The following is a 19989-nucleotide window of genomic DNA, read 5'->3' as shown; positions in this document are numbered from 1 at the left end:
GACTCAGAGCTCTTATTTTAAATCCTGACCGGCATTAAGCCTTTTATTTTCCTTTTAAATCAATCTATTGATTCATAGAATTTTGTTAGAGCTCATACCATATGGTTTCTTGGCTCTTAGCTCTTCTTGCCTCGTCACAAGTGCCATATGAGCTCTTAGCTCTTTTTATGGCGCTTGGTATTAATCAAGTGACTTATATAGCGATCGCAAATTCTGTCTGTCTGTCCCAGTTTTGCTACTTCAGGCACTTCCAGGCAATCTAGGACGATGAAACTTGGCAGGCGTATCAGGAACCGGACCAGATTAAATTAGAAATAGTCGTTTTCCCGATTTGACCATCTGGAGGGGGGGGCGGTTAACTCGGAAAAAAATAGAAAAATGACGTATTTTTAACTTACGAACGGGTGATGGGATCTTAATGAAATTTGATGTTTGGAACGATATCGTGTCTCAGAGCTCTTATTTTAAATCCGACCAGATCCGGTGACATTGGGGGGATTAGGAGAGGGGAACCTAAAATCTTGGAAAACGCTTAGAGTGGAGGGATCGAGATGAAACTTGGTGGGAAAAATAAGAAGAAGTCGTAGATACGTTATTGGCATAACTGGAACGGATATGCTCTCTTTGGGGTGTTGGGGGAAGGGTTAATTCTAAAAAATTAGGTATTTTTAACTTGCGAAAAAGTAATCGTATCTTAATGAAATTTCATATTTGGAAAGACCTCGAAACTCAGATCTCTTATTTCTTATCCTGACCGGACCTAGTGTCATTAGGGGGGGGGGAGACCGAAATTCTTGGAAAAACGCTTAAAGCGGAGAGATCAGGATGAAACTTGGTGAGAAGAATAAGCACACGTCCAAGGTATGTGACGGAAATAACGGGACGGGATCCGCTCTCTTTGGTGGAGTTGGTGGGGGGGGGGGGTAATTGGGAAAAAATAGAAAAATGAGGTATTTGTATCTTACGAACGGGTGATCAGATCTTAATGAAATTTGACACCTAGAAGGATCTTGTGCTTTAAAACTCTCAATTTAAATCCCGACCAGATCCGGGCACATTGGAGGGGGAAGCCGGAATTCTTGGAAAACGTGAAAATTGAGGTAGCCTATCTTACGAATGGGTGATTGGATCTCAATGAAACTTGATATATAGAAGAATCTTATGTCTCAGATGCTCCGTTTTCAATTAGAACCGGTTACGGGGACATAGAGGGCTGGAGGGGGGAAACAGAAATCTTGGAAACTGGAAAACTTGAAAAAAGCTTAGAGTGGAGATATCGGGATGAAACTTGATGGAAAGAATAAGCACAAGTTATAGATATGAGATTGAAATAATTTTCAATCAGTTCTAATTGATTTCAAATAATTCAATAATTTTAAAATAATCAAAATAATTTAATAATAAATAATTCAGTAATAATTCAAATAATTTCGGATCAGTTCTATTTGGGGGAGCTTGGGGTTGTTAATTTGGAAAAATCGAGGTATTTTTAATTTATGAACGGGTGACCGGATCTTAATGAAATTAGATATTTAGAAGGAACTCATGTCTCAAAGCTTTTATTTCAAATCCCGACCAGATCTGTTGACCTCGTGGGGAGTTGGAGGGGGAAAGCAGAAATCTTGGAAACTGCTTATAAGTGTCGTAGATTGACGTAACCGGACTGGAACCGCTCTCTGTGGTGGGGTTCAGTGCTTTGGCGAGTTTGGTGCTTCTGGACGTGCTAGGACGATGAAAATTGCTAGGCGTGTCAGGGAGCTGAACAAATTGACTTGATAAAGCCGTTTTCCCCGATTCAAACATCTTGGGGGCTGAAGGGAAAGGAAAAATTTGGAAAATTGAGGTATTTTTAACTTGCGAGTGGGTGATCGGATCCTAATGAATTTTGATATTTAGAAGGACCTCGTTACTCAGAGCTTTTATTGTAAATCCCGACCGGCAGTAAGCCTCTGATTTTCCTTTTAAAGCAATCTATTAATTCTTAGAATTCTGCTAGAGCTCATACCATATGAGCTCTTGCTCTTGGCTCTTCCAACCTCGTCACAAGTGCCATATCAGCTCTTAGCTCTTGTTATCGAATGTAATTGCCCAATAAGTTTGAAGTGGATCTGAGCACTTTCATGCAGATGTCCGAGAAGGGAAATAAGACTAAACCAGAGATCTATGAAAACCTGAACAGAGGAATCATTTTAATATAATACGTTATTTCTACTCTATCCGTCCATATACCATTTCTACTAAAAATTACTCTTATGGCCTTGATTTTTTTTAAATTTGCAGTTATTTGCTTCTACCTTCTTATCAGTTTTGTTTCAACCAACTCACCATGGTCAGTTACAACTTGCATCCTATGGCAACCTCGGTAATATTTCTCATTTAAATAATTAAACGGTAATTGCCTGTAGAATTAAATATTATTGAAAAGCAATAGTATCTAAAAAAAAGCAGCCTTTAATGTTATCCTCATACAAGAATTACAACTTGAATAATTACAATGACTCAAGAACATTAGTTACATGGTTGCAATACAACTATAAGCTTGGGATCAATTGACTTTCGATTATATGACCATACTCAATAAAATTTCATTAACCAATAAGTTTTCAATCATATGCTAGTAGACATCAAGACGCTCCATTTGATCACTACAGAACTAGACAGAATTTAAAATCCTGTTTTTAAGATTTTCTTAAATTGCGGCAAATGCGCAAGTATCGCCTGTAAGAGGAATGAAGACCTTGAATCATGACGTAAGCTATGTAACTACTGATAAATGCGCAAAAATTAAAAAAAAAATGCAAGTTACGTTTCATTTTGTAATATTGAAGGGTTTAAGCTTAATGATTATGATTATGTTTGATTAACCGTCCTCTCTTGTCTGGTGACCTTAGGACGTCTTTTTATGTGTTGATAGATTTATTAGATGATCGCTGCTCTACCAATCTTTTTCAGAAATTTTGTCTTCAGCCTAACTGCCTCAACTGGAAGAAGGCTAGCTTCTTCCAGGGTTTAAGCTTAGTTTTGCCTCTAGTCTGATTCAAAATCTGATTAGTCTAGCTATCAACGGTAAATTACGTCATTTTTATGACGGCTAATACATTTTCCTAGGTAATTCATTTCCTATTTTTAATTTTAGTACAGAAGTTTATGAATGATTGGTATTTTGAAAATCCAGAAAGCTTTTCTTTCAAAATTAATGGGCTAAACTGCAACCAATAAAACACTGTTGGTCGAACTCGTTTCGAATTTTTGCTTCTTACTCAATTGCTTCTATTAAACATTTTCTATTAAAAAAACATTTGTACCTAGAGGTCTAACTTTAAAAAAGAATTTAATATGCAGAAGAAGCAGACATTTGACCTTAAAACCACTGTTTTACGTATACGTTGGAGTCAATGACATCATATTGCGCATTTTGGTTACAGCTGCAATTTAGTAAAGGAATAGACAAGAGTCCTGAAATTTACAGGCGACAAAATTTGATCCTTTAAAAGTATTTTAGGCGTAAATATTTTTTTTTCTTCTTTTTTAAACACGGTTTCTCGATAACTTCCTAGATATTGATATATCCTTTCGGTTGAAATTAGGGGATACAACATCTATGGTTTATGAGTGCATGTCATGTCTTTAGTGTGGTGAATTGGCTTCACGTGGAATTTAGAACTAATGAAACATGTAATTTTTTTTTTTTTTACATTTTAGGTACTCTGAAAAAAGACCGTTCAGCAGAAAATGTTGTCACGTATCCTGTCAAGCTTAAGCCAACCGTTGAAGAGGCACTGGACAGGTGTATTGATGCATTGGACATCCAGTACAACCAGCCTAACTCCACAGATGGGACTACCAATCTATTACAAGAAGAAGTTGAAGAAATAAATGAAGATATTCAAGAAACGAAAGGTGGGGTTGTACCTTGGGCTCCGCCCATGGTCAACTGGAATCCATGGACAGGGTGTAATATTGACGAAGGGCCACTGGCCACTGCAACTTTAGAGCAAATTAGTGACGATTTATACAGCAAGCAAAGAGAATCTTTACAAAATGATAAGGGGTTACAAGATATGATAACTGAAAGAAATAAGTTGCCTGTATTTTCTTTCAAATCTGAGATATTGAGTGCGATTCACGAAAGCTCAGTTATAATCGTTCGTGGTGCAACTGGCTCTGGAAAAACGACGCAAATCTGTCAATATATACTTGATGACTATGTTGGCACCAATCAAGGTGCTTTCTGTAACATTATTGTAACACAGCCACGGCGTATTTCAGCAGTTTCCGTGGCAGATCGTGTTGCCTGTGAGAGAAATGAAGACCTTGGCGTTAGTGTTGGTTACTCTGTTCGTTTTGAATCCATATTACCCAGGCCATATGGTGGCATTATGTTTTGCACTGTAGGCGTGCTGCTTAGAAAATTGGAGTCTGGTATTCGTGGTGTTTCACATGTCATTGTTGATGAAATTCATGAACGTGATCTAAACACTGATTTCATCATGGTTGTCCTACGTGACATGGTTCACACCTATCCAGATATGAGAATAATACTTATGTCTGCGACAATTGATACGTCAATTTTTTCAAAGTATTTTGGTAATTGTCCCGTGATTGAAATTCCTGGTCGTACTTTTCCTATTGATACTTTGTTCCTCGAAGATTGTGTTCAGCTTACCAAATTTGTACCTTTGGTTGACCCAAAGAAGAAGCGAAAAGACAAAGATGATGAGGAGGGAGCAGAGGTGGAATCAGACGCTAATTTAAACCTGAAAGTAAATCCATCTTACGGGCCTGAAGTTACTAAGGCTATGTCAAAAATTCCTGAACGGGAAGTTCCATTTGATTTAGTTGAAAGGATTTTGTTGCACATCAAAGAAAGAGAAAGCGAAGGAGCTGTTCTTGTATTTTTGCCTGGTAAGATGTGCTTTCTAATTTACCTTCTCTTTCTTCTTCGTCACTTGGGCAACATCTTTATTTAGGATCATCTTGTCGATCTACTTTAGGGCCATTGATCCAAAAAACACCTGCTGTTTCCTAAATTGATTTTGTGCTCTTTTTATGTCCAGGCAAACTTATAAGATTGAGAAATAGCGCGAATGCCGACAAATTTTCATTTTTTATCAGCGCCGACACTTTCAGTGTAATAATAAGAATAGTTAATTTGATTAATGTAATTCGTAAATAAGGGTAGTATTAAGTACGTGATCTCAGTTACTGACTGGAAACTGATTACAGAGCTTGAAAATGCCAAGTGTTGTCAAATGCTTGATTTTTTTTTTTTTTTTTTTTTTTTTTTTTTTTTTTTTTTTTTTTTTTTTTTTTTTTTTTTTTTTTTTTTTTTTTTTTTTTTTTGTCGACACTAGTGCTAGTTTCCACTCTTACATGTTACCATACTCTTTGTGTCCGAGTTACTACTATATTCAAATAAGGTGGGTTTCTAACATCAATTTTGTTATTAGGTTCATATTATAGCCATTATTCCTTAATTTCGTAAGCCAAGTTTTATTTCTGGTGCTGTTTTAAAGGGGATGAGACCTGTAATTTGGGTATTGACAGAGTTATTTCAGCAGTTGCTAATCTACTATATAATCGCAAATATTCTTCACAATTTTAATATACATAATAAGTAACACTTCACAATAAGTAACATTGGAAATTTATCTGGTTTTTCATAGCAAATTTTTTAATTTGCTATCTTACAAAATTAAACAGATAAAGATTGCTTCTGAAATAAATTTGGGAATTTATCTGGTTTTTCATAGCAAATTTTTTAAATTGCTATCTTACAAAATTAAACAGATAAAGATTACTTCTGAAATGGGTCTACTAACTCCAAAGGTGCGCTTGAATGCTGAACCTCTAGGCCACACCTATTTGTAATGTTGAAACTAGTACAACTGCTATTTTGAACCATAAACTTTAGCAGATAACTACTTATCTCTCTCTCTCTCTCTATATATATATATATATATATTATATATATATATATATATATATATATATATATATATATATATATATATATATATATATATATATATATATATATATATATATATACTATCTATCTCTCTCTCTGTCTCTTTTTTCTTCTCTTTCCTTTTTGTCTAACTTCAACAGAGTTGAAATTTTCTCCTTTTTTAAAGGTTGGAATCTCATATCCATGCTTATGCGGCGCTTAATGGAAAATCCACGCTTTAACTCAAGAGACTTCCTCATCCTTCCGCTCCACTCTATGCTTCCAAGAGAAGACCAGAGAAGAGTGTTCCAACCTGCTCCACCTGGTTGCACAAAGGTCATTTTATCAACAAATATTGCTGAAACATCCGTTACCATCAATGACGTTGTCTACGTTATTGACACTTGTCGGTTGAAGATGAAGCTTTATACTTCTCACAATAATATGACAAATTATGCCACAGTTTGGGCATCGAGAAGTAATTTGGAGCAGAGGAAAGGGCGTGCAGGCCGTGTGCGGCCAGGAAAATGCTATTTTCTATGTAGTCGGTCTAGGTATGTTTATGTTTATGTTTATGTCTCTTCCTTATATTTCTTCTTCTTCCATCTTAAGGTTGAACAGGTGCAGTGTAAAGTTAAAAAAATAGTCTTTCAAAGACTGGATAGGCTGTTTTTCCATTATTTTTTTTCTTTTTATCTGCCATTCTCGTATTTCCTCTATTATTTTATTATTTGTTAGTATAAATATATTAGCTTAAAAATAGGCTTGTATATTCAATACGTTCAAGATAATTCGCCTGCCATGTGCCTCGTATATGTCTTCATCAAGGACTCAAGGACTTTCATTTCTCTTGAACTAATCAATGATATGTTTTTGCTGTTTGTTAGTCGTTTTTTCTTTACGTTCAGCTAAATACACATACTGAGTCAGATTTTCATGATGAATCAGTTGGTGACGTAAATTCAGTCAAATAAGTTCATTATGGAGCACTGCTAGCATTTCTAAAGTGTTACGGTATTCTCGACGCCTACGTGTTTTCCTTCTTTTCGGCTCTTTTTTTTTCTTTTTGCAATATTTCTTTAACGATTGTTCGAAATAGGATTTCAATCTCCTAGGAATTTGTGAATAGTTTCTGACACCACGCTGACTAAGCCTGACAAAATGAAAGAACTTAGTTATAAAGTGGGAAAAATGCCTGTCAAAAAAGGCATTGGAAAAGAAAGAAGAATAATATGTAGATGTTTCAATCAAGACCTCTCCTCAATCATCCTTATCACACAAAAAAAGAAATATTAATGAAAAGAGAAAAATTCTTTAGGACAAAATAAAACAAATGAAGCTTCAATAACAAGAAATAAAAAAACATATACTCAAAAAAGTCGCCCTTAGTAGAGATACAAAAGAAACTTATTTGAATTATTTATAGTGAACTTGTCAATTCCGGTCCTTCATATAATTTTATTTTGCAAATTTTGTCTGGTAGCACCATAGGGGAGAGTATGTTTGCCTAGGACGCAATTACTTGAAATGGAATATGTTTTAAGCCACATATTTTTCTATAGTTTTGACTTCTCTTAGGCTTCCTTCCAAATATGTTTTCTGATTGTTCCCCTAAAAAGGAAGAATTTTTTTTAAATTGTCCAAAACAAACCCTATCCACAGAGTTGTATTGGGCGGTTCTAACATCGGTTTGAATACCATACTTAATTATTAGATTTTTGACTTTTTTCAGAAATGCACAGAATTTAAAAAAATAATAATAAACCCGACTTAAGCTATATAAAATGAAAATAACGATGACAACCTATTGACCATAGTCTGTATAGGCTGCGATTGTAGTCAGATTAATCCTCGGCCGACTCTCTCTGTGCCTCCCGAGTTTTATGAACGAGGAAGTTTCAAAACAACTTCGTTTACCTTAGACAGAGTCTCTGGATACAGGAATTTTTGTTCCTGAAGGGAACCCCTAAATCACCTAGATTGACGCTTTCTATGTGAGCAATTTAAACAATTTCTCCACTACCCTTGCCAAACACAAACTTCATAAGTATAAAATCTTTCGTAGCTACTTAATTTCGATCGAAGGGATCGATGTCTTCCACGTCACCGCGATGAAGGGACTCGTGACGTAAAATGTCGTTGAGATCGAGAAGCTCTCAATCACTCTTTTCAACAATTTCCTTCGATTGTCCACTTTCTTTTTCAGGTTTTTCAGTAACTATCGGGGCTCAGTCCTGATTGTGGGCTTGTCGCTCCATAAGGGTAACAGCAGACACAGGAGAAAGGTCGAACATGTTCAGGAGTGACTCTAGGTCTGTCTTCGGTCTAAGGCCACCCAGAAGCCGAGGGGCTCGGGTCCTCAGGTACCATGACTACCATCGTCTCTGTCACTACAAAGAGATTTTTACCCTAACGGGGGTAAAAAAAAAATCCTGATCCGAGAAAATAGCCGTGTTGAAAGGGGACATTTCTGATGAAAAATGTTGGCTAGGCTAAATTTTGCAGGAAAGGCTGCGAATTAAGCGCTGCTACTTCATAGATAAAAAAAAAATCGTTGGCCAGGATTGGTATTCAGGCATTCTTTGAATTTTTTTCGAAGTGCAGACTTGGAAGACCTAGGACTGTAGCTCATATGAGTGATAAAGAGGGAACGTGAAAGTGTGACGGAATTACTCCTACAGTAGCTAGTAACCTGTGGATTGAAATTACCCCCTTTTGAATCCAGAAGTAGAAGAATAGGATACGTTTTGTCTGGTTTCCTATGTCTAATAAAATGCTTAATAGATTCAAGGAAGGTTTTACTGTTGGCCCCTCCGCTTGGATTCGCTAAACTCAGTACTCCTAGTGACCACCGCTTTGCATACGCGTATTTCACATTTGTATACTATGCATACGCATGCTTTGCATACTAGCTTTGTAGTTGACTAGTTGGATCCGATAGTTAATAACGAAACTTTATAAATATTATTCCGTAGTCCAAAAAAAGAAAGCAGATTTTTACTTTGATGTCTTGCATATCAATATCTATGCAACGTCATATCATTATGCTAAATTCACTGGAAAGTGTTCACTCTTTTACTAGGCTTCAAATAAGAAAAAGCCGAGGGTTTTTCACCTCAGAATAAAGAATCATGGCTGCAGCCTATTTCCACCTAGTAGAAAATACTTATTATCAAGGATTCGTGCATCTTATACCCTAAATACCGACCTTTTAGAGACGGGGTTGGTTTAGACAGATATGATAAATCCCCGAGCCAATCCCTGATCACCATGTTCGGTCCAACCCGATGTGCCTTCTTGCGACGTCAAAGTAAATAGAAAAATCAAATAGGCGGCACTGTATGGTCTGCTTTAAAATCTTCTTGTGTGAGCCACTTTGGTATATATGCAAAAATCCATAACTGACAAAGGGACGAGGTGAACAAACTGTTTGATTCCTTTTTTATGCTCTTTTCAAATATAACAATAGATTCATCTCAAATGCAACCACCCCCCACCCCCTCCCTGATGGTCTGAAATAGCTCAAGGAATATGCCAAAACTAAACCTTAAAAAACTTAATTTTTGAAAAATACGAAACATCGCTGTGTGTCTGGCGTGATAATAGGGTAATAGATAGTGCACCAGTGGTGATTTCTGAGAATTTTTGCTATGCCACTACGTGTTCATACTAGATTGTCCAGATCACCCACGTATCCGGGTCGACCCTGCTCTCCCCTATCTGGTAAGCCAGTAGCATTCCAAAAAGCCTTGAACAAAACGATTTCTCACATTTAAATAGCTGTTTAGTGTCTGATGCTTTTATCCAGTTACCCCTTTCGCCGTTGCTTTTAGGGGGCATCTTTTAATTTAGCGGGGTTTTTGCGTTGCTTCTTTTTATGGCACTTAGTATTAACCAAGGGACATGTAGCGATCGCAAACTCTGTCGGTCTGTCTGTCTGTCCCGGTTTTGCTACTTAAGGCACTTCCAGGTAAGCTAGGACGATGAAATGTGGCAGGCGTACCAGAGACCGGACCTGATTAAATTAGAAATAGTCGTTTTCCCGATTTGACCATCTGGGGGGGGGGGGATAATTCGAAAAAAATTGAAAAAAATGAAGTATTTTTAACTTACAAACGGGCGATGGGATCTTAATGAAATTTGATGTTTGGAAGGTTATCGTATCTCAGAGCTCTTATTTTAAACCCTGACCAGATCCGATGACATTGGGAGGAGTTGGAGGGGGAACCTAAAATCTTGGAAAACGCTTAGAGTGGAGGGATCGGGATGAAAATTGGTGGGAAAAATAAGCACAAGTCCTAGATACGTAATTGACATAACCAGAACGGATCTGCTCTGTTTGGGGGAGTTGTGGGGGGGAGGGTTAGTTCTGAAAAATTAGAAAAATAAGGTATTTTTAACTTACGAATGAGTGATCGGATCTTAATGAAATTTGATGTTTGGAAGGATAGCATGTCTCAGAGCTCTTATTTTAAATCCTGACCGGATCCGGTGAAGGGGAAGTTAGGGGGGAACCTAAAATCTTTGAAAATGCTTAGAGTGGAGGGATCGGGATGACTTGGTGGGAAAAATAAGTACAAGTCCTAGATACGGGATTGACATAACCGAAACAGTTCTGCTCTCTTTGGGGGAGTTGGGGGGGGGGGTAATTAAAAAAATTTGAAAAAAATGAGGTATTATTAACTTACGAAAGAGTGATCGTATCTTAATGAAATTTCATATTTAGAGTGATCTCGAAACTCAGATCTCTTATTTTAAATCCCGACCGGATCCAGTGTCATTAGGGGGGGGGGCGGAAATCTTGGAAATCGCTTAAAGCAGAGAGATTATGATGAAACTTGGTGGAAAGAATAAGCACAAGTCCAAGATAGGTGACTGACATAAACCGGACCGAATCCGCTCTCTTTGGTGGAGTTGGGGGGGAGTAATTTGGAAAAATGAAAAAATGAGGTATTTGTTACTTACGAACGGGTGATTAGATCTTAATGAAATTTGATATCTAGAAGGATCTTGTGCTTTAGAACTCCCATTTTAAATCCCGACCAGATCCGGTGACATTGAAGGGAGTTGGAAGGAAAACCAGAATTCTTGGAAAACGTGAAAATCAAGATATCTTACGAATGGGTGATGGGATCTTAATGAAATTTGATGTTTGGAAGGTTATCCTGTCTCAGAGCTCTTATTTTAAACCCTGACCAGATCCGATGACATTGGGAGGAGTTGGAGGGGGAACCTAAAATCTTGGAAAACGCTTAGAGTGGAGGGATCGGGATGAAAATTGGTGGGAAAAATAAGCACAAGTCCTAGATACGTAATTGACATAACCAGAACGGATCTGCTCTGTTTGGGGGAGTTGTGGGGGGGGGGGGAGGGTTAGTTCTGAAAAATTAGAAAAATGAGATATTTTTAACTTACGAATGAGTGATCGGATCTTAATGAAATTTGATGTTTGGAAGGATAGCATGTCTCAGAACTCTTATTTTAAATCCTGACCGGATCCGGTGAAGGGGAAGTTAGGGGGGAACCTAAAATCTTTGAAAATGCTTAGAGTGGGGGGATCGGGATGACTTGGTGGGAAAAATAAGTACAAGTCCTAGATACGGGATTGACATAACCGAAACGGTTCTGCTCTCTTTGGGGGAGTTGGGGGGGGGGTGTGGTAATTCAAAAAATTTGAAAAAATGAGGTATTATTAACTTACGAAAGAGTGATCGTATCTTTATGAAATTTCATATTTAGAAGGACCTCGAAACTCAGATCTCTTATTTTAAATCCCGACCGGATCCAGTGTCATTAGGGAGGGGGGCGGAAATCTTGGAAATCGCTTAAAGCAGAGAGATTATGATGAAACTTGGTGGAAAGAATAAGCACAAGATAGGTGACTGACATAAACCGGACCGAATGGGTGATCGGATCTTAATGAAACTTGATATATAGACTGATCTTATGTCTCAGATGCCCCATTTTCAATTCGAATCGGATCCGGCGACATAGAGGGCTGGAGGGGGGAAACAGAAATCATGGAAACTGGAAATCTTCGAAAACGCTTAGAGTGGAGAGATCGGGATGAAACTTGATGGGAAGAATAAGCACAAGTTCTAGATACGTTATTGACATTATTGGTACGGATTCGTTCTCTTTGGTGGAGCTGGGGGTTGTTAATTTGGAAAAATTAGAAAAATTGAGGTATTTTTAACTTAAGAACGGGTGACCGGATCTTAATGAAATTTGATATTTAGTAGGAACTCATGTCTCAGAGCTCTTATTTCAAATCCCGACTAGATATGTTGAAATTGGGAGGAGTTAGAGGGGGAAACCGGAAATCTTGGAAAACGCTTATAAATGTCGTAGATACGGGATTGACGTAACCGGACTGGATTCGCTCTCTTTGGGGGAATTAGGTGTTGGGGTTCAGCGCTTTGGCGAGTTTGGTGCTTCTGGACGTGCTAGGACGATGAAAATTAGTAGGCGTGTCAGGGAGCTGTACAAATTGACTTGATAAAGTCTTTTTCCCCGATTTGACCATCTGGGGGGCTGAAGGGAGAGGAAAAATTGAAAAAATTAACGTATTTTTAACTTAAGAGTGGGTGGTCGGATCTTAATGAATTTTGATATTTAGAAGGACCTCGTGACTCAGAGCTCTTATTTTAAATCTCGACCGGCATTAAGCCTCTGATTTTCCTTTTAAAGCAATCTATTGATTCTTAGAATTTTGCTAGAGCTCATAACATATGAGCTCTTGGCTATTGACTCTTCTGACCTCGTCACAAGTGCCATATGAGTTCTTAGCTCTTGTCTAAGGTTAGCTCTGTTTTTATTTTGTCCTTAGGATTTAGGATTTTTGGGATTTTTATTTGTATTTTTTACTCACTCTCTCCTTTTTTGTACTGAGAACAGTTGAGCGGAAGTCTCGATAGAGAATACTTGCTTAGTATTGTTCTTTTTTTTTTCTGGCTGGAAATATTCTTTTTCTCCCAAGAAATTTATTGTGCAGAATTCGTGTATTGCACTAGTGGGGTGTCTTGTCTACAAGTGAATAATTAAAATTTCAGTGTTGAGATGTTTAATAAGTTTTTCTGGTTCCAGGTATGAAGCCTTAGAGCCCCATTTGACCCCAGAGATATTCAGAACTCCCCTTCATGAGATTGCACTGTCAATTAAACTACTTCGACTTGGCAAAATATCCCTGTTTCTGAGTAAAGCAATGGAGCCGCCCCCAATTGATGCTGTTATTGAAGCGGAGGCCACTTTGCGGGATTTAAAGTGTCTCACGAGAAACGAAACCTTGACTCCTCTGGGAAAGATATTGGCCAAGCTTCCTATTGAGCCCAGACTAGGGAAAATGCTTGTTTTAAGCTCCTTATTCAACGCAGGTGAGTCATGTTAATCAGGGCTATAAAATATCAAACAGATCATGGTAAAGAACTGTAAGTAAGAGCGACGCGGCTCAATCGTAACTAAAACTCTAAAAAAACGGAACTTTTATACCAATAGATGTATCAAAAGAATTGGCCTATTATGCTGGTTCAAAATTTATAAGTATCATTAATTTTAGTGTTACCCATCAAAGGCTACGAGTCTGAAGGAAATTGCCTGATTTTTGAATAGAGGGAAACTCTCCCTAAAAGTCAAATAATTTTAATGTGAAAACCCCATAAGATTCAGTATAGCCTATCAGAGAACCCTGTTGTAGAGGTTTCAAGCTCCTATCTGTAAAAATGTCTAATTTTTTTTTTTTTTTTTTTTTTTTCAGAAGAATAATTCCGGGTGTGGGCTTATTATAAAGCAATGATTTATGGGGGGGGGCTAAAAACAACCGAATAAGTATCAAAAAAGAATAACTAAATGTAAATAAAACCTGAAGCGTTTATTAAATTATAAAAAAAAATTGAATAGGTTGTGGGCCTTTCGTTGTTGTTAATATAAAATTAAGCCATACTTATTTTATTCCATCATGCCTTGGATATGCCAAATCTGTCTAATACCCTAAAACACTGAGCAGTACTTTTGGATAAGGTTTGAAAAATTTCCAAAGCTGCCAGTTGCAGAATTCGACAGAATTCCAAAAGCTGCCGACACTTTAGCAGCAAAACTTGTGTTTTGACAGCTTCTCTTTGAGTGAAAAACATTTAGTATTACTACCTAGTAGTATTGCTACATTGCTACCCCACTTTTTGCACGGCAGCTTTGGACCCTCGAAAAATACAAGGTTATTTACATATAATGTCCGGATACAAATAAGGATGTGTCTTCTTCTCTCTGCTCTTTGTGATTGAAAGTCCTGCCGTATATTCGTCTTTGTAGAAGAGAGTAAAAAGAAAACTTTGAACCAACATGTACAATATGAAGCTTCTCTCTCTCTCTCTCTCTCTCTCTCTCTCTCTTCTCTCTCGTATCTTTTTCTCTCTCAGTTTCCGCGATTTTTTTTTTATTTTTGTAATTTGTTCTTTTCTTAATCTAGGGGATGCAATTGCAACAATAGCAGCCACTGATTCTACTTCTGTCGAAGTCTTTCAGACATCTGTGGATCAGAAAAGGCTATCAGGGCGACAGAGAAGATTCGCTGGGGACAAGAACTCTGATCATCTTGCTCTACTTAATGCATATCACTCATGGGAAGAAGTTCGTGAAACTAAAGAGTATTTTCTTGAAGAATATTGTGAGAGAGAAATGCTTTCAAACCCTACACTGACCGTCATCTCGGAAGCAAAGCGTCAGCTTAAAGACCTGATGATACAATTCGGATTTCCTGAAATAAGCTTTGTTCCTCAAACATACTCATACTTTGGTCCAGATTCTGAACTAGATGTAGTAACCTCTCTCATTGCATTTGGTCATTATCCTAATGTATGTTATCATAAAGAAAAACGGAAGGTTTTGACTACTGAATCGAAGCTGGCTTTGGTACATAAATCATCGGTAAACTGTAGTATCTTTGAACTGAAATTTCCATCACCGTTCTTCGTTTTCGGTGAAAAGATTCGCACAAAGGCTGTATCTTGTAAACAAATGACAATGGTTGCTCCTTTGCAGTTACTCCTTTTTGCATCGAAAAAAATTGAATATGTCGACGGTAAAGTGCGTCTGGATAATTGGATCAATCTTGAAATGGATGCTTTGGTTGCCGGAAAAATTGTTGCTCTGCGTCCTCGTATCGAGAAGCTGATCTTGCTTGTATCTGAAGATCCTGAATATGCAAACGCTTTGTCAGAACAGGATAAACATCTGGTTAAAACTGTCAAAATGCTATGTGAGTTTGATGCGGGTAGAGAAGGCCTGGAAGACGCCAGTTCAGCAACTGGAAGACGAGAATCGTATCGAGGCGGCATGAACAATCGAAGGGGCGTGAAACGACCGTATGATGATATGAGCATGAATAGTCCTGGTGGATATAATGGCCAAGGTAGAGGTTTTGCTCCCCGTCAACGTTTTGACAGGGGTGATTTCAGTTCGCAGCCGAATCGAGGGGGTGGTTTCAGATTTGTGTCCTCTTTTTCAGGAACTGAAATGAGTTCACGGCTAGGGGGAAGTGGCTTTGGGCGAGGTCAGAATTCTGATTTTACCTCTGTTGGGCAATCCTATGTATCCAATAGAATGAACGAAAGCTATAATATGGGGAATTCAAGGGGTTCTAATATGTTCCATTCGAGAGGACCTTGGCAAGGAAGAGGTTCTAGAGGCAGTTATGGGGGCTTTTGATTGGGAGATCAGTAGCTTCTTTAATAGGCTTATTATCTGTCAACTGTGGAAAGCCGATTTTCTCTTGCTCTAATCTCTAGCCTGTTCCATATAATCATTTATCTGAAATAAAGTGCATTATTTACAGAAGATTAAGTTCCATTTTTCCGTCTTATTTTGATTTAATGGCTCATAATTAGATGTCTGAGAATAGATAACAGACTCTTTCAATCTGGTCGTCATTCGGGTTCATGAATTTCTGTTGTCTATGACTCTAATCATGTTTGGTTCAATCTTTTATTTATTTTTGTTGTGATTAAAGCTATTCACGCACTTATTTATCTTCCAGTCTATTTTTCAGTTGTGTTTTTTTTTAGCCTAAGGGCGGAAATTTACGAAAATTTAAGGAGGAGGATGGGGGGATGGATAATTTGAAGTTTTTAAATCTAGGTGGAGTGCTCTTGGAAAAAAATGCCTGGTTTGGTATTGGTTTCGGTATTTTGGTTGAAAAAAAGTTTTAGCTCCTTTTAAGCGTGTGTGATGGAGAAGGAGGTATATTAAATTGTGTACCATTTCGAAGTTTAAAGCTCTAATGAGGTTCTCCTCCAAAAATTACGCAGTTGTTTCGCTTTCGATCTGACTTTATAAATTAATAAAAAGTTGGTTTAAAGCAGAGCCTTTTAATCTGTGTGTGTTGTTAGAAGAAATAAAAATAAAAAAACACTGAAAAAGAAGTTTTTCAGGTAAAAGTAAATCAAACTTTAGACCAGCAGAAACAAAGTCCATTAATTCAGTAATTCAAACTCAGTACAATCAGAAATTATAATTAAAAAATAATCAAAATCCAAACGAATAGAAATTAAAATAAACGATCATATTAAACACAAAGGTAACAGACAGTGATATAGGTGAATAAGTAAATCGTAAAACGAGTAAGAAGTAAATTGAATATTCAAGGTGAACTTAAAACGGACAAAAATTACTTCAAGAAAGAGTTTAGCTGCTGCCCCCTTCCACCTCCTCTAACCGTAAAAGCTTTAAAGCCTATGATGCCATTTGTGTTTTATGGAAAACTATTTGTATTTTGAACAGTATGCTTTGTTTTCCAAAAAATCGACGACAAATAAATCACTATTGTAATCAAAGTAACTGTAAAGGACCAATGAAAATAAACTAAATATTTAATAATGTCTGGGAAACTCAGGAATCTGGAAACTTGTTTTTAGAAAACGCAAATGACGTGATAAGCTTTAGAATTGGTATAGTTAGAGGAAGAGGGAGAGGGCAGTAGCTAAGCTGCGTGGAGTGATTTTTATTCGTTTTAAGTTTGACTTGGATCTTCAATTTTTACTCGTTTTAAGATTTATCTACTCATCAATATCAGTTATGTTATCTTTATATTTTACATGACCATATTTTAACTTTTGATTATTTTGAGTTTGAATTAGTTGAATTATAAGACTTTATTTCTGCTGGTCTTAAGCTTGATTAAACAAAAAAAAAAACAAGTTTTTTTTAACGGAAAGTAAGGCGCGGCATTAAAACTTAAAACGAACACAAATTACTTCGTATATGAAAGGGGCTGCTTCCTCATCAACACCCCGCTCTTTACGCTAAAGTTTGACTCTTTCTCTTAACTCTACTTTTTAAACAGTAAAAAACTTTAGCGTAAAGAGCGAGGCGTTGATGAGGAAGCAGCCCCTTTCGTATACGAAGTAATTTGTGTTCGTTTTAAGTTTTAATGCCGCTCCTTACTTTCCGTTAAAAAAATTTGTTTTTTTTTATTTAATTTCTGAACGTTTTTGAATCAATGCATGTTTTGATTTTGGCTCTCCACAGATGAATAATGAAAACGAAATTTGCTTTTTTTTTTTTTTTTTTTTTTTTTTTTTTTTTTTTTTTTTTTTTTTTTTTTTTTTTTTTTTTTTGATCGAATGATTTTGAGAAAAAAAGGAGCGGGGGAGGAGGCCTAGTTGCCCTACGATTTTTTGGTTACTTAAAAAGGCAACTAGAACTTTTAATTTTTTACGAATGTTTTTATTAGTAAAAGATATACGTAACTTACAAATTAGCTTACGTAACGAACTTCTTTATGCTCATGTTTTTATTACGTATATGAGGGGGTTCACCCCCTCGTCAGCGCCTCGCGCTTTACACTAAAGCTTAAATTTTGTCCCAATTTCTTAAGAATGACCCCTGAATCACAAAAGCCGTAGAATAAATAGTTGACATTACTAAAAATACTTTAGCGTAAAGAGCGGGGTATTAGGAGGTGGAGAGCCCATCATATGCGTAATAAATTCTGTTCGTTTTAAGTTTTAATGCTTCTCCTTACTCTCAGTTGAAAAAAAATTTTTCATATTTATTTTTTCATTGTTTTTTTTAATAATGCTAGAAAATCCCGCGCTCCCTTCATGAAACTTTTCTTCACCCATGACAAATTCCTCCAAGGAAAGTTCCCCCAACATATCCCCCTCTTCTCAACCCCTCCCCCAACCTAAAAATCCCTGAAAATGTCTGTACACTTCCAAACCATTACTATATGTAAGCACTAGTCAAAGTTTGTAACTTGTAGCCCCTCCCACGGGGACTGTGGGGCAGTAAGTTGTCTCCAAAGACATAGTTATAAGGTTTTTCGACTACGCAGAATTTCGGTCGGGTGACTTTGGGAAAATAATTAGCGTGGGATGGGGCCTAGGTGCCCTCCAATTTTTACTGTCACTTAAAAAGGGCACTAGAACTTTTCATTTCCGTTAGACTGAGCCCTCTCGCAAGATTCTAGGACCACTGGGTCTATACGATCACCCCTGGGAAAAAAACAAACAAATAAACTCGCATCCGTGATCTGCCTTCTGGCCAAAAAATACAAAATTCCACATTTTTGTAGATAGGAGCTTGAAACTTTTACAATATGGTACTCTGATACGCTGAATTTGATTGTGTCTATAACTTTTAGGGGTTGTTTCCCCCTATTTTCTAAAATAAGGCAAATTTTCTCAGTCTCGTAACTTTTTATGGGTAAGACTAAACTTGATGAAACTTATATATTTAAAATTAGCATTAAAATGCAATTCTTTTGATGTAGCTATTGGTATAAAAATTCCATTTTTTTTTAGTTTTGGTTACTATTGAGCCGGGTCGCTCCTTACTACAGTTCGTTACCACGAACTGTTTGATATGACTCTGTACTTTCCTTTGAAAAACTTCCTTTTTGGAAAGTTTTTATAAATTAATTTCTGTTCGTTATCGATTGCCTAAGCTTGTTGTTAGTTAATATTGAATATTTCTCCAGTTCTCACTTCTTTGGCTTAAGAATTAAAATGTTAAATTCTAATTTATTAGTGTCTTGATATGTTTCGACACCCCCCTCAACATTTCCCGAGAGTTTCAACTAAATACCATGAGCCATTCCTGATCGTGAAGATACGCCTTTTTGAAAACCTGATGCATTGATTACGTTATCCCCCTCAACAATGTCTGAAAGTTTCAACTTAATAACCTTCACTATTCCTGAGATATTACAGACTTGAGATATTACAATATTGTATCGGGGTATAGACAACTTCGATGCATATTGTGTCTTGATTTTGTTAGCCTCCCCCTTTAGCATTCCTTGAAAGTTTTAATTTAATACTTACAGCCATTCATGAAATATTGATGATGCGTCCTTTTTACATTCAGTATGCACATAGTGTTTTGGTTTTTTTCAATATTTCATGGAAGCAGTAACGTGTAGATAAAGTAGCAGTAGCAAACAGTCGAAAGTTGTCGCATTTGCAGCCTCTAGTAATATTAGTAGTAGTGGCCCTGAAAGTTTCAAGTTAATACCCTTAGACGTTTCTAAGATATTGCAGATTCCTAGCTTGAATACAAATAGTGTGGTTTTATACAGTTCATCATCCCCCTTACCATTCTTTGAAGTTTTACCTTGACACTCTTAGCTTTTTTGGACACACCTATAGTCAAACACTTCCATTTTTGCAATGATAAATCCTGTAGATTAGCAATGAGCAAATTGATTAGTTTACAACCCTTACCCAGAAGGCGGTCAAGGGCTTGGTATTCCTGGACGCATATTCAGGAGACCTTTTGGGTATTCTGAACACAGATTCGTTTTCATTATTGAAATCAGTGTTAGGAAGGGGTAATCTAAATAGGGTAAGTAGGGGAAGGGATTACTACCCTCTGATTACTTTTGAACGTGTCCTTAAAGTTTCAGCTCAATACACAAATCCCTCCCTGAGATATTGCTGATTGATATTGCCCCACCCCTCCTGACAACCATTATACAAATGGTGTTTTGATTCTGTTCAAAATACCTCTCAAAATTTCCAAAAATAGGCGGAAATTTTGTGTTTAGA

The 19989-nt window shown here is 37.0% G+C and overlaps 1 protein-coding gene across 2 annotated transcripts in view; it reads left to right on the top strand.

Annotated features, from left to right (window-relative positions):
* Positions 1–15965, top strand: part of LOC136030870 (dosage compensation regulator mle-like) — a 38060-nt gene extending 22095 nt beyond the window's left edge. For both annotated transcript variants that reach the window (XM_065709931.1, XM_065709932.1), the window contains 4 exons: positions 3703–4905; positions 6138–6504; positions 13037–13323; positions 14412–15965. In XM_065709931.1, the coding sequence (XP_065566003.1) occupies positions 3703–4905; positions 6138–6504; positions 13037–13323; positions 14412–15649 (3095 nt within the window). In that variant the 3' untranslated portion in view covers positions 15650–15965. The remainder of the gene's footprint in view (positions 1–3702; positions 4906–6137; positions 6505–13036; positions 13324–14411) is intronic.
* Positions 15966–19989: the final 4024 nt, after the last annotated feature.

This window comes from Artemia franciscana, chromosome 9 (assembly GCF_032884065.1).
Source record: "Artemia franciscana chromosome 9, ASM3288406v1, whole genome shotgun sequence".
Lineage (NCBI taxonomy): Eukaryota > Metazoa > Arthropoda > Branchiopoda > Anostraca > Artemiidae > Artemia > Artemia franciscana.
This window is presented reverse-complemented; position numbering and strand designations above follow the sequence as displayed.